At 32.2% G+C, this 13,948-nt stretch overlaps 1 protein-coding gene across 1 annotated transcript; it reads right to left on the bottom strand.

The window, feature by feature from the left end:
* Positions 1–5,337: 5,337 nt before the first annotated feature.
* On the bottom strand, positions 5,338–8,949 carry LOC114270729 (transcription factor MYB83). The gene is made up of 2 exons (XM_028212292.2): positions 8,598–8,949; positions 5,338–6,712 (listed from the first exon to the last, which is right to left on the bottom strand). Exons 1-2 carry the CDS (start codon positions 8,888–8,890, stop codon positions 5,974–5,976), a joined length of 1,032 nt encoding a protein of 343 aa, XP_028068093.2. The 5' UTR covers positions 8,891–8,949; the 3' UTR covers positions 5,338–5,973.
* Between the last annotated feature and the right edge of the window lie 4,999 nt (positions 8,950–13,948).

The raw sequence follows: 13,948 nt of genomic DNA, 5'->3' as shown, positions 1-13,948 counted from the left end.
TTGTGTGGTGTATTGGGAACCATATTTAGGTGAAGAAGAAAACACATGATGTTCCTTTAGTTTATTAGTAGGAGCTTGTGAGTCACTATAGTGGGGGTGATATGAGAACTTAAATCATTCAACAAAACAGCTTTTCCCCCCAAGTAATAAACATGCTTAGATAATGACTTTCATTATCAAAGGAAGGTGGGCAAAATGTGGATGCCTAGAGAGAGAGAGAGAGAGAGAGAGAGAGAGATCACTAATTGATTCCCAAGTGAATCCATCATTTTAATTTTGAACAAACATGGGGCAGCTTCCTCAAAACACATAAGATATCATATCATATCAACTTTTATTTTTATTTTTATTTTTATTTTGTCTTTTATGTTTTTTCTTCTTCTTGTGTTTGCATATAATGATCTCCCTCTTGAGGCTGCTATTTTTTGTCTTTTACGTTTCTTCTTCTTCTTCTTGTGTTTGCATATAATGATCTCCCTCTTGAGGCTGCTATTTTCCCCTGGTCAATCATCGTCATCATTGTGAAAGATTTTCATGAAGATGAAGGTCATGCACATCCACAAAATTTATTGGTGGTGGTTGTGGTATTCCTCCTACCAATCAGAATACGCCACATTGCGTCGTTATCACATATTTATATACAATATTAAGACTCACTATTTATACTAATCACAAAATTATTAGACACTACTTCGCATTGCTCTTAGAACATCCAATAACTGCACCTGCACCTACATACGTATGCTCCTATAGCTACGTCAACATTAGGCGATATATGTCACGATTATTTATCACAAGGTTTATAGTGTTGTAAATTGCAAAGGGTTTGATGGGTTTTGGAGATTAAAAACTCTAGGTCCGGGCTGGCTTTGACATTTTTCAGGTCTAAAGTGAATTTCCAATACGAGACCTTTCATACATGTAAAAAAAATTTAAAACTTGTGACCAAAAGATTATGTATTCATTTTTTTAGACAAAGGCTACTTCTATATAAAATTATTAAAATTTATTTAAATATATAACAAAGTTTATAATAAGAAAAATTATCAGATTAATCCAAGCTCAAGTAACAAATACAAAAGTCAACAAATTGTAACAAAATATCACTTAAATACCATAATTTTCACAATTTTAATTGTAAAATCGCCAATTAAACTTGTATAATACTTTTCAATGGATAAAATTGCGAATCCATTCAATTTTTTTTTTTGGTATAGTTGACCGAAAGTAAACTTTAATCAACTTTAAATTTAAAAAGAGTCCTTTCTTTATAAATAATTGTAACTAATATAATTAATCGTATTCGACCCACAATTTAGGCATTTGAAAAATTATCATCCTTAATTTTAAACAATTTCATCATATGAATAAACTTTTTTTTTTTTTTTTTTTTTTTATATAATTTTTTGTGTAAAACAATCATTTATTAGTTTTAAATAATTCACCACATCAACCACTTATTAGTTTTGAATTTTTACCAAACTGTGTTGGGGCCTTTTAATTTCAAATATACATATTTTTTGACTACCAAAATAGCTAAAACAAATTTGGGGCCAAAGTCCGCTCTGCTCTAGGCATTGGCCAAAGGCACTGCCACAGATACAAATGGCTTAAAATTCTAACCAAATAAGTATTTGATTCTCTTTGACTATGAAGGCTGGCTGTTGTGCCATGGCTGTTTGGGAGATGGGACCTGCTTCAAGTCTGACAATTATTTATTTTTTAAGAAATGTTGAGTAAAATATATTTGTAAAAAGTTAAGTTGATCGGACATCGGTAGCATTAAGATCAAATCAATTTACAAAATTAGTTTGATCATAGTGTTACCGATATTCGATCAATTTGATTTTTTTTTTTTTTCTAGAAATGTTCTACTCAACGTATTTTAAAAATAAACAGTTCAAATTATCGAAATAAAATTAAAAATGGTCCTATCGCCCAAATGACTGCTGTGCAAATAGTGCAGCAGCCAACATTCATCTGATAGTGTTGATTTTTTTTTGGCTTTGTTTTGAACTTTCTAGATTGTATGTTTTTTTTTTCTTTAGTATAAAATTTTCATTTTCATTTTCATTTCCATTTTGTTGAGTTGAGTTTTTGTAGAGAGAATTTGAATCTGTCGAGCAACACGTCAAAACATCATCTATTAAAAATGAAAAAAAGAAAGACAAAGAGAAATATCCTCTAATAAAAAACAATACTTAAAAACAATATAATATGAAAACTTGATACAATGTTTATAAAAATAAAATAAAATAAAATATTTTTATGATTTTATTATTATTATAGTATTTTTTACAATTATGTTTCGTAGTAATACACGTGATATGGTTACCGACAAATTTGAAAGTCCATCTCCATACTAGCAATTAAACTATCTTGAGTTTGTGACTTAATAAAATTGTTAATTATCACATCGTTTGACATCTTTCTCTCTTTTGGGAGGCAGGGTCACAAATGTCAAAAATGTGACTTCATTACATGTATAACTTGCATAATCAGTAGTCAAATCTCAAGAAACTCTTATTATCACATTGATGACCATATTTTCCATTTTTTTAAAATAATTAAATTATAGTCACCCGGTTTGGTTTTGAATTTTAAATTTTTTTTTTCTTCTCACAATTATTATATTTTTTAGATTAGATGTACGTAAAAAATAAAAAATAAAAAGTTGTGTAAAGTATTAAAAAAATTCGCTAAGAAAAAACAAGTGAATTCAATTTTCTAAAACCAACATGATGATTGATTTTCTTCATGATCTGTTGGAGCCTCTCTTGGTATGTTGTTGTGCTGCCTCTCTGGTTTGTTATTGTTGTTTTGGTCTAGTGCATCATGATCTGTTGGGGTTTAACTTGTGATGGGGTCTGTTGAAATCTATTGCTAATGCTGCTATACTGATGGGGTTTGGTTGGAGTCTCTTTGCTCTGTTGGAGCCTCTCATTGTTGCTGATATAGTGTTGCTGCTAATGGGGTTTGTTGATCTGGTTTATTGGGTTTTCTGTTCTGGTCTACTGGGGTTTGCTGATCTGGTTTTTTGGGTTGTTCTGTTCTGGTATTTTGTTCTGGTCTGTTGCTTTCTTTTGTTTTCTTTGTTGGTTTCTCACCAACTAAGAGGTTGGCGCTTTGTTTAGGTACAAGCTCTTCTTTATTGATGTTTCTTTCATACTTTGTATGGTTTTATTATCAATAAAGTCTTTTGTTTTGCCCATCAAAAAAAAAAAAAAAAAAAATAATAATAATTTGATTTTCTTCAAAATTTTAAAAAATTACAAAATTAACGTCCCTCTTTACTTTGGTTGTCGGTTTCAGATCGTCCCATTCATCAATTTTGCATCATTAAGATGGGGTAGAAATAAGTGATATAAACATTTAATTAATATAAAATCTCCTTTTTGCCCTTTTATAATTGTTGTAGACTTCAATACTCTTTGGTAAATTACATTGATGATCTCCTCTGAGGTTAAATGAAGTGAAGTTACAAAGTCCTGCTGTGAGATTTTTGAATTGGCACTACTCCTCTCTACTTTGAAGATTAAGGAAAGTTATTGTAATTTCATTTATATTCATTTAGTGGAAGTTAAAAAGTCCATTACTATTTTCCATAATTATAAAATGTGATTACATTGTTCAATTGGAATATTTTTTATACAATTATGCACATTTAACATTTTTTTATCTGTACAAGTCGATTGTTAATTGTTAAATTAGCACCTATGAGAATTAGCTTCTCGAACAACAAGTACTTCCTTCCTTAATTTAATTTCTCCTTAAGGAGAGTTGAACCCATAACTTTCGCTTGAGACTAAACTCTTAGAAGAATCATGGTGGTCAACTAAATTAGGCTTAATTGGATAACATTTAACATTTTTTCAATACACAAATACACGAGTCATTCTCACATTTTTCAATTTCACGGAAGATTGAATCATGAGTGGAGGAGAATGTAGGATGGTGGGGTGGGTTGCAGTGAGAAAGAACTGGTCATGGTTCCAGGTGGTGAGGTGTTTTGTGGGCAGTGGGTGATGTTTAATTAACAAAGGGAGCGAGAGACGTCAGTTGTTTTCGTTTTTGTTTATTTATAATTCTACATAATTTTTTTTCTCTTATTGAAATTATGTATCATGATTATAAATAAAAATGGGTTATACATATCGCTTCAACAAATTAGATTTTTCCTTGGTAATAATGATATTCATCACTACTTTAGTACGAGTTTTATTTTTTAAGTAATAATAATAAAAATAAACATGAAAAGACCAAAGGAGGTCTTTGTAATTTTGCTAAGTCTTAAAAGACATCAATACTTTAGAGTAGGAGTAAATAAGTAAAATTCAAGTTTTGTTAAGGCCACGCATGACAAGGAAAATCAGTATCATCTTGGAAATGTAAGAGAATGTTCTTACAATTTTGTTAAACTTTCCAAGAGGTCAATGTTATTTACCTTTTTTTCTTTGGGGGGAGGGACAAATGTCAAAATTGTGACTTCAATTACATGTATAATCTACGTAATCATCAGTCACCATATCATTATCAAAGATAACAACCTCCATATAGACACACACATGATAGTTATGGCATGTTATTAAAAATCTAAAGTAGGAATGATATATGGTTGCACTCACTCTTTGATCTGTCATTTAAACTGAAAGTAGTCACCTTGTCTTCTTTCATTAAAGTAGTCATCTTGTCATCAAAGTCATCTTCTCATCTCTTTGCTTTTTATTCACTTTTATTTATTTATTTATTTATGATTTTTAAACAAAACACTCCTTCATTACCACCATGGTCCATGGCCATGTATGGCCTTCCTTCCACTTATTATTATTTTAATAAAATCCTTATGTTGCTATCTTTAGACATAACAATGAGATGTGTGAAGGACTAATAATCATTCTTTTGGAATCCTATTCCAACCACTCATGCTAACTAACTAATATAAAAGAAAGAAGAAAATCAATATTACAATCAAGGGCAAGTTGACTTTGAACTCTTCAATATATTTGTCATTCACAATATTCCAAGTGGACATCTCACCTAAGTGATTAAACCACATTAGAAGAAACAATGATCTTCCACAAAACTTAATGTCCTTTGGAAGGAAAAAATGATAATAAGCATTTGATTTTGGCTTTTCATCCTCTATCTTAATTTTCTATCTCAAACTTTATATATTGTCATGTACGGTTGTCATTAAAAAAGAGACCAAAAATTTTGATGTATTAAAAAATTCTTATACAAACGAATAATAGTGGCATGACAACACGTAAAAAATAAGACAGAAAATTGTGACACAAAAAATTAAGACAAATTATCTTATGAATAATGCGTGTATGGGAGATAAATTTTCTATTACTTCATCATGTGTAAAACAACTTACTTATCTTCCACTAAATAACAACTTCCACTTCTATAGAGATTTGTACAATCCCATAGTAACTAAACTACAATTTGCACCAACTAATCTTGATATCCCTGTCTACTTTATAGAACTATTCACATCTCTCTTCACAGGTACAATGATTATTAAAGCCACCCAAAATGAGTTGGTATTAATGGCCCAAAGTTTCCTCTTCACAACATGATATAGAGTACATGCATACATACAAAGATTACATGGCTACGATTATGTATACATACAAGGTTTGAGAGACCTCCCAATAAACTCAACAAAAGGGTAAAAAAAAAAAAAATTTCCAAGAGTCCCAAAAAAAAGTTATTCAAAAAGTTGTCAAAAAATAAAATGCCTTGACCAGATTGATTCACCACATTTTATTTCTAGTCACTTTCTGTATTATTTTTTTCCGGGACTTCCAAGCTTTTTTCCTATTCGCAAAACATTATTTTTTCTTGGCTTGAGTTTCTGTGGTTTTCAAGAGAGGTCTTACTTTGAGTAGGGTTGCTTCCTTTTTTTTTTGGTTTAAGAGGAAGAAGAAGAAGAAAGAAAGAAAGAAAGAAGGAAAGGGAGGCCAATTATTCACCTTGGAAATCAAGAAAAGGAAAAGAGGAAACATCTCTCATGAGTTCCTCCAAGTCCCATTCCCCCACTTTTAGGTCTTCTCCTCCTTGCCAACAACTTTCAAATCCTTCCATGTTTTCTACTTTGCTATTGTTATTGCAATGGTTTATGACACTATTGCTTATATTATTAATAGGGTTGTTGTTGTTGTTGTTGTTGTTGTTGTTGTATGTGTTCCTATTTATAGAACTTTTGGTTTCTTCAATGCTTACACTCTCTAAAGGAGGAACAAACAACTCTCTTTCAGGCCCAAGATTAATGTAGTTACCACCGCCACCACCTCCATAGATTCCATGATGATTCCCATAAAAGCCATGATCACCACCACCATTCATCATCACATCCATTCCAACTTGTGGCATGAATGTGGGCGCATTAAAGCATCCACTTGAACTAGACATGTTTAGCCCTTGCTCAAACATGGGAAGGAGTGGATCGATCGGATGGTTCACAGCCATTGATCGAGTGGCGGATGATGACGACGATGATGAGTCCATGAACATGGTCATCATGTTTTGTTCTCTCATAGTCATCATCATCCCTTGAATTAGAGGCTCTGAAGAAGAGTCACTAGTATTTGGTGAGAGTGTGGATGATGATGAATTCTTTAGCCTCTTCTTAACTGTTGAGTTCCAAAAATTCTTTATCTCATTGTCTGTGCGTCCTGGTAAGCGAGCTGCAATTTGAGACCACCTTTACAAGGAAAAAAAAAACCAAAAAAACAAAAAACATATCAATATGCTGATGATGTTTACCCCTCCCTCTAATAGCTTAAATAGTTAATAAATTTTGTATTCAAATTTCACTGTCTACTTTATAATTAATTTTTTTATTTTTATTTTTATGTGACGGATCCATGTGAGGGGCATATTAAAGATATATAAATAATAGGGCAAATTATACCCTTGGTCCTCGTAATTTGCTTCTTATGAAAATTTAGTCCAATTGATATAATTCACTAAAACATTTTATTAAAAAACCAAGGATAAATGGTGCATTTGAAAGGAATTGAATCTTTTCAAATTAAATGTCAACCTCTCACTTACATTGAGAAGAGTCAGTAAATTATTTTTTCAGTTTAATTTTTAAAAAGATATCATCAATTGGACTGAATTGCGCAATATAAAAAATTCAAAAACAAATTAATAAATTTACAGAGATTAAATGAATAAAAAGGGCAAATTACAATAACTATGATTATAATTTACCATAAGTTACAAAATTTATCATCTGTCTAGCATCTTAAATCTTTAGATGAAATTATAGTTAACAATATTTTCATTTAAAGTACCAAACGTTAGTTACAAAAGAGAAGTGTATAAAAGGTGTCTTTTCTTTTTTCTAAATGCATGTTTAATTTGCATGGGAAGGAAGCTGTGATTCCCAAAACAAAAACAAAAACAAAAACAAAAATAAAAATAAAAACAGAAAAATTGATGTGGACAGTGGTCCGTTGAGTGTCTTCAACTCAAAGGCCAGATTTAGACACATATATTGATGACACCAATGTCCTTTTCAGCTTTAATCCACTGTTTAAGAACAAACATAACACTTGAATAATTCACTAAATTAATCAAAACATAAGTATATAAGTATGTGTGTGTATATATACAGTATATACTCTTGTCGGCTGAAAATGTACATATTTACCATTACATACCATGCATGGGTATGGGTAGGTGGGTAGGGAGGTAGGTACTGCCTAGTTGAAAACAGTTTGCACCATTACCTTGATTTGACACCTCTTATCTTAATCTTAATCGATGTTAACTTTCATGCTTCCATGTTACACTAATTCCTTAGCTAGTGTTATCCAATGAGAGCCTTCCATGAGTAGAATGTCCTGCTCTGTTTTTTGGAGTCAAGATTTCTAGTACTGGAAAAGTCAAAAGCATACAATGTATGTATGTGTGTGTGTTTTTGTTTTGTTTTGGGGATGGGAATGTATGTGTGTATGTTTGAATATAAATACTTGCAATGGAAGGAAAAAGTAGTAACCTAGATTTATGGTTGAAGCGTGAGATCATGAGTAAAATGAATTTGAACTATTGATTGTTATTTCTGAATAAAATTTTTTGGATTTGTAGTCGTTTTCACAATAAAAACCAAGATATCAACAAATTGGAAAAAAACTATCAATACCATATAAGTGTGGTTGAAAATGACACGAGCAATGCTGTATATAGAATTAGTGCACAAAAATAAGTCAAGAAAATTTGTTGTGTGGTTAAGATTTATTAATGTAACTCTTGCAATACAGTTACTATTTTTTTGAATAATTTTTTTTTTATATTAAAAGTTTACTTCTCTAGTCTTTTTTGTCTACAAATTGCTTTCACAGAGAGTCAAGGGTGTCATAATTTATCAGAATTCAATATATAGATTCAATTATATTTGAGTCATTAAAAATTGAATAGCATGAATAATGTTTGATCCATTAAACTAATACATTGATAACACATCAGATGAGATGTAAGAAAAAGACTATATTTGAATTTAGAGATCAGATGAGATGTAAAAAAAAGACTATATTTGAATTTAGAGAGAGAGAGAGAGAGAGAGAGAGAGAGAGAGGGACCTGTTGCCAAGAAGGGAATGCAAATGGATGATGAGGTCTTCTTCTTGAGGGGAGAAAGCACCACGCTTGAGGTCAGGCCTCAGGTAGTTAATCCAACGAAGCCTGCAACTCTTGCCACATCTCTGGAGACCAGCATTCCTTGCCACGTCACTCCAACAGCCTTGTCCATTCCTCACCATGTAATTCATCAGCTTCTCATCTTCTTCTGGTGACCACAACCCTTTCCTCATTTTGCTCATCATGTTGCTGCTGCTGTTCTTCCCTGTTGTTGTCTCTGTTGTTGGCTTCCTCATCTCATCCCCTTCTGTTTCTTTTTTTTTTTCTCCTCTCCCAACTGATTTGATGTAATGGCGTAAAGACTTTATAGAGAGAGAGGGACTTGGAATAATAATAATAATAATAATAATGATTACAGTATGTCAACAAATATAAAAATTAAATATACAACTGATTTGGAAATCATATAATATTACATATATAGTCTCCGAGTATCATATGAAATATTAACCGAGTACTATTTTTATTAAGAGAAATGTTAAAAACTTATAATTTAGACATCTAAATTCACTGATAATATGTACTAAAAGAGTTGTACTTTATATGAATAAATGCGTGACAAATTAATTATCGACACTTATAATATCATATCATTATAGGTCAACTTGTGAATTTTTTATACACGGATTTTAAACATTTTCCTTCTAGTAAATGAAAAATTGCAACCTACGTAAATAAGTCGTTTTTAGTCTACTAACTAACTAATAAAAATAAGCCACTATTTCCTATCGATAAAATTCTCCACTAACCCCAATTACTGCAATCACCATCTAGATAGTGTCAAATAATGCTTCACAAATATCTAAAATTATCCATGAACATTCTATTCTTATTATTTATTTACATTTTATTTTATTTATCATCTTATGTGATGTGTGAAAATTTAAAATAACAAATTCACTTGATTTTTATTAATATTCAACAATTATGAATGCATCATATAAGATAATAAATGAGATTAAAAAAAAAATGATAAAACTACATTAATAAACAAGATTTTATAAGATTTGTGGATGAGTCTTACTTCTTTAAAAAATCTATTAATTTATTTAGAGGAGTAGTTTTTTTAATCAAATTTTGTATTTGGTTATTGCATTTCAATACAAATTGTAATGATGATGGTGATGGTTGAGGTGTTTGCTTAGAAATGAGGACATGAGAGAGAGAGAGAGAGAGAGAGAGTAGAGGGTTGGTTGATGGGTCGAGTAGAAAAACGGTTTGGAGGGGGACCTTCGTAGGCATAGCATGTATGTGAAAAAGGGTGAGAGAGAGAGAGAGAGAGAGAGAGACAGAGAGAGAGAGAGGGGTCATCTTGTCTTTGACTCCATATCTTGTCTTTTTATACGCATATATATATTTCGTCATTCACAAGGTAATGATTATGTACGTATGTATGTATGTATTTAGGCGTTGTGTACCCAATATATGTATATGATTGAGAGCATGAAAAATACAACGTTTGTTTGTTTGTTTGTCTTGTAACCAAGCTAAAGCCAAATCCAAACCCAAAGATATTTGCTTCCACTTCACATAATCTCTCTCTCTCTCTCTCTCTCTCCCTTGTACACCCACACGTGTATTTGAAGCTAAGAGAATAGATTATAAGAATAATAATAATAATATGATCATAACTAAAGTGACAAATTGCATTGAACCAGATCGTCCAGTTCTCAATGTGTGAGTGGCCAATTGCCGACAAGATTCACGGTTAAAAGTTAAAAACAAAGGCTCCATTTTCTATTGTAAATATTATTGTTAATCTATGATGGAAATTGGGTCGGATTTAGAACTCATATAAGATTGAGTTGTTTATGATAGCATGACCCAAGACTCATAAAGAGAGATCTAATTAAATTGGATTTGGATTAACTTATCCTAGGGATAAATGTGATTAAAGCCACTATCTCCTTTGATGAGATACAGTTGTGGGTGGTTATAACACTCTCATCTAATATACGTATTATATGGTGAGAGTTAATTTTAATCGTATCAGATCAGTCTCTTACAATCTTCTCTATTTTTCCTTCTCTCTTCATAGAAACAAATAATAGCCTTTGTACTATGAAGAATGTGGATAGTTCTCTAATAGTTATATTCCACTATTGGGAATTATTTGAAAACATCTATGGCAGCACGTGATTCACCCAAATGATTTATAAATTCGGTTTGAGCGTAAAAGGTATGTCCGAATCCGTTTATTTTTGCTGTGTATTATTTCTTATTTTTCTTACATTGATATCAGAGTCATTGTTGGATGTTTTCGTGTTGTTTATGCATGAATATATATATATATATATGTATACAACTTGTACATAAAAATTGATATTTTTCGAACCATCTCTGATTGTCTTAAATTTTTTATATGTTGTAGTTCATATAATATAGAGCATATTTGCAAAGTTTTGAAAAAAGTGAACAGTCGAATTTTGATAAATATGGAGATTTATATTTAATTTTTGTAACTTTGATTGCATGTTGGTTTTAAATAATTTGTTTTCATGTTGTGAAATTATATATTTGAAATTGAAAAATCTAGAAATTCCCTAGATGTTAATTTGTGATTATGTTTCAATTTTAAGCAATATATAACAATCCCAATCAAACAAACAAGATAAATCGACACAACGATTTTACGTGAAAAAACCACAATTGGACACCTCCAATTGTGATAAAAAACCATGGGCAACAGCCACAAAACAATCCACTAAGAAGATATATAGGAATTACACAGGTATACTCTCAATTACCTAGCGAATCCACGCCCGAATTGAACGAACCTCTATGTGTCTCTTCCAACCTCGTTTTCACATCGGAATTGTCTTGACGATGAGCCACTCCGGAATCCACCAAAGCTTCAGGCTCGAATTCTTCAGAATCCACCGAAGAACAACTCTCTCTTTTGTGTAGAATAAACAAACAAACCTTTGATGTATGCTTCTTAAACCATGAGTTGAATATTCAATGAAAACATCAAAGAAAACTAACAAAATATCCCCAGATATAAACCTTAGAACCCAAAAAGAAGATCTGGAAGAGTTGATCAAGTTTTGGGAGAAAACCAACTACTTATAGAAATCCAAAGTAATCTTAGTTTTGGAAGAAAACCAATTCCTTATAGAAATCCGGATTTTGAAGCTCGCTCGAGCGAAGCTTCTCTCGCTCGAGTGAGAACTTTAACTCGCGTGATTTCCACTAGTGCCTTCGCTCAAGCGACCAATGAGCTCTTTTAGGTTTTTGTATAGACGCAATCCTTTGCTCGAGTAAGTAAGGGTGGACAGCCAACTTTGAACGCAATTTTGCATTTTGCTTCGGGCTGAGCTAACCGGGCAGCTCGACCCCCGTTATAATCAGTGAAGTGACAATCTTAAAAGCATTAACATCACAAACTTCTTTACAAGGCTCGATTCGGGTTGGATTCACATCTAAAACTCATATCCTCACTGAAATACAAGAGCGAATAAAATTACAACTGAAAGGAGTTTTGTCAAACGGGATTGCCAAGAATCAAAACCTAACAATCTCCCCCTTTGGCAATGCCATGACAAAACACATATAACAAATAAAATCCTAAACACCCCAACCCTTATAGCCAATAAAAACACACTTCTTTCTCAAGGTCATGATCTGCAAAACAACTATTAGTGCCACAATCTCCAAAACAACTATTAGTCCCACAAGAGTATATGAAACTAAGACTCATGCAAAACAACTTTCAAACAACAAAAGCAAGATCATAAACCATACAAGCAATGATATGACGATGTAAATACCAAGAACATGCAAGAAGGAAATAATTAGCAAACAATGCATAGCAACATGCAAAACAACTATAGCCAATCTCCCTTACCAAACAAAACAAAGTGTTCATGCTAACAAACTCTTGCAATGAAAAACCAAACTCCCTTACCAACCCAAATCAAGATGAACCAAACTCTCCCTCACTAAAAGCAATCACAAACATTGAAAACAGTGAACAAGAAGAAAAAGACAAAAATAATATGGTGGAGCAAGCAAAGAATTTCAGATTTGTACCTTAAAACACACAAGATTATCCAAGAAGCACAATTACTAGTAAACACAATGTGCACAGTCTGTAGAAGATTCCTCATGAAAGAAAGTTATGTATTATGTGAAAAGCATAGATCCCATGAAAAAGGTATGTGTGTGACTCTTGGAGTTCGACAAACACTAGATTCAATCCTAGTAGTGATCTAAAAGTTGGACCTCTGACAAGAGAATCTAAGCACAACAAAGGAAAGTCAAACCACTAGGAATCAATGGGTATTTGGTGAGTAAAAGCGGAGGCTCCCCCTCAATCAATGAATCCTTTTTTTTTTTCTTTTGCACATTTTTTCCTTTTTCTTTTTCTTATTCTTTTGCACACTCATTGGCGGCTGACACGCTCAAGAGTATGGAAACCGAACCAGAGAAGCATGGATATAATAAGGATGGCCTGGTTGGTGACTCTGAGGTAGTCTTTTCCTCATGGCTGGACTACAAAGAATAGAGGGGAAAGCCATGGAGATGCAAAAAGATGGAAGGTGGTTAAGAGACTCAACATCACCCATGATATGCTAGTATAGGTCAATTCCTCTAGAAAAGCAAAAGATACAATGCCAGAAGTCCATAGAGAAAAAAAAAAACTAAGGCGGAAGACTCCAATATTTTCTAATCCAAGAGTGTGTACAGAATGAGACGTACTAATAAAAAAACACACACTCCAAAACGAGTACTGACCACAGAAAGCACACATATATTAACATGTAATGGATATTCTCATCAATTCCAATATGCACCAAGGATCACTCAAAAATTTCAAGTTTGCAAAACCATACTAAGAAAAACTTTTTGGGATTTTTTTTTTTCAAAAATAAAGCAAGACAAAAAAATGAATAAGCACACATGTAATGACAGAAAAAACACACAAAAATCCAAAAACTAAAATGACAAAACAAATTAACACAAGTCAAGTTTTCTCACCCAAACTGCTTTAGTACAAACAAAGTTGTGAGAATTGCAGTTCTTGGGTGGTGTCTTGACGTTGTGGTTTCTTTCCCCTACAATGGGAACCCGTCTCGACTTGGCTTCCAACTTCCAATTTTTAGGTCTCGGCAAATACATTCTCCCATGCAACTTATAACAATAAGGGCGAATATGACCATGCATATCACAATGATGACAAATAAAAATAGGGTGTACCTTCTTTTCTTTTATCTTACCAACTCTAAGAAGTTTGAGAAGTCCATCCTTATGTTGAATTTTTTGTTCTCATTTTCCTTGAGTTCTTGTATCAT

This window comes from Camellia sinensis, chromosome 14, assembly GCF_055761805.1.
Source record: "Camellia sinensis isolate YWXY chromosome 14, ASM5576180v1, whole genome shotgun sequence".
In the NCBI taxonomy this organism is placed as follows: Eukaryota; Viridiplantae; Streptophyta; class Magnoliopsida; order Ericales; family Theaceae; genus Camellia; species Camellia sinensis.
The sequence above is the reverse complement of the archived record's forward strand: the minus strand, read 5'-3'. Positions and strand labels throughout refer to the sequence as shown.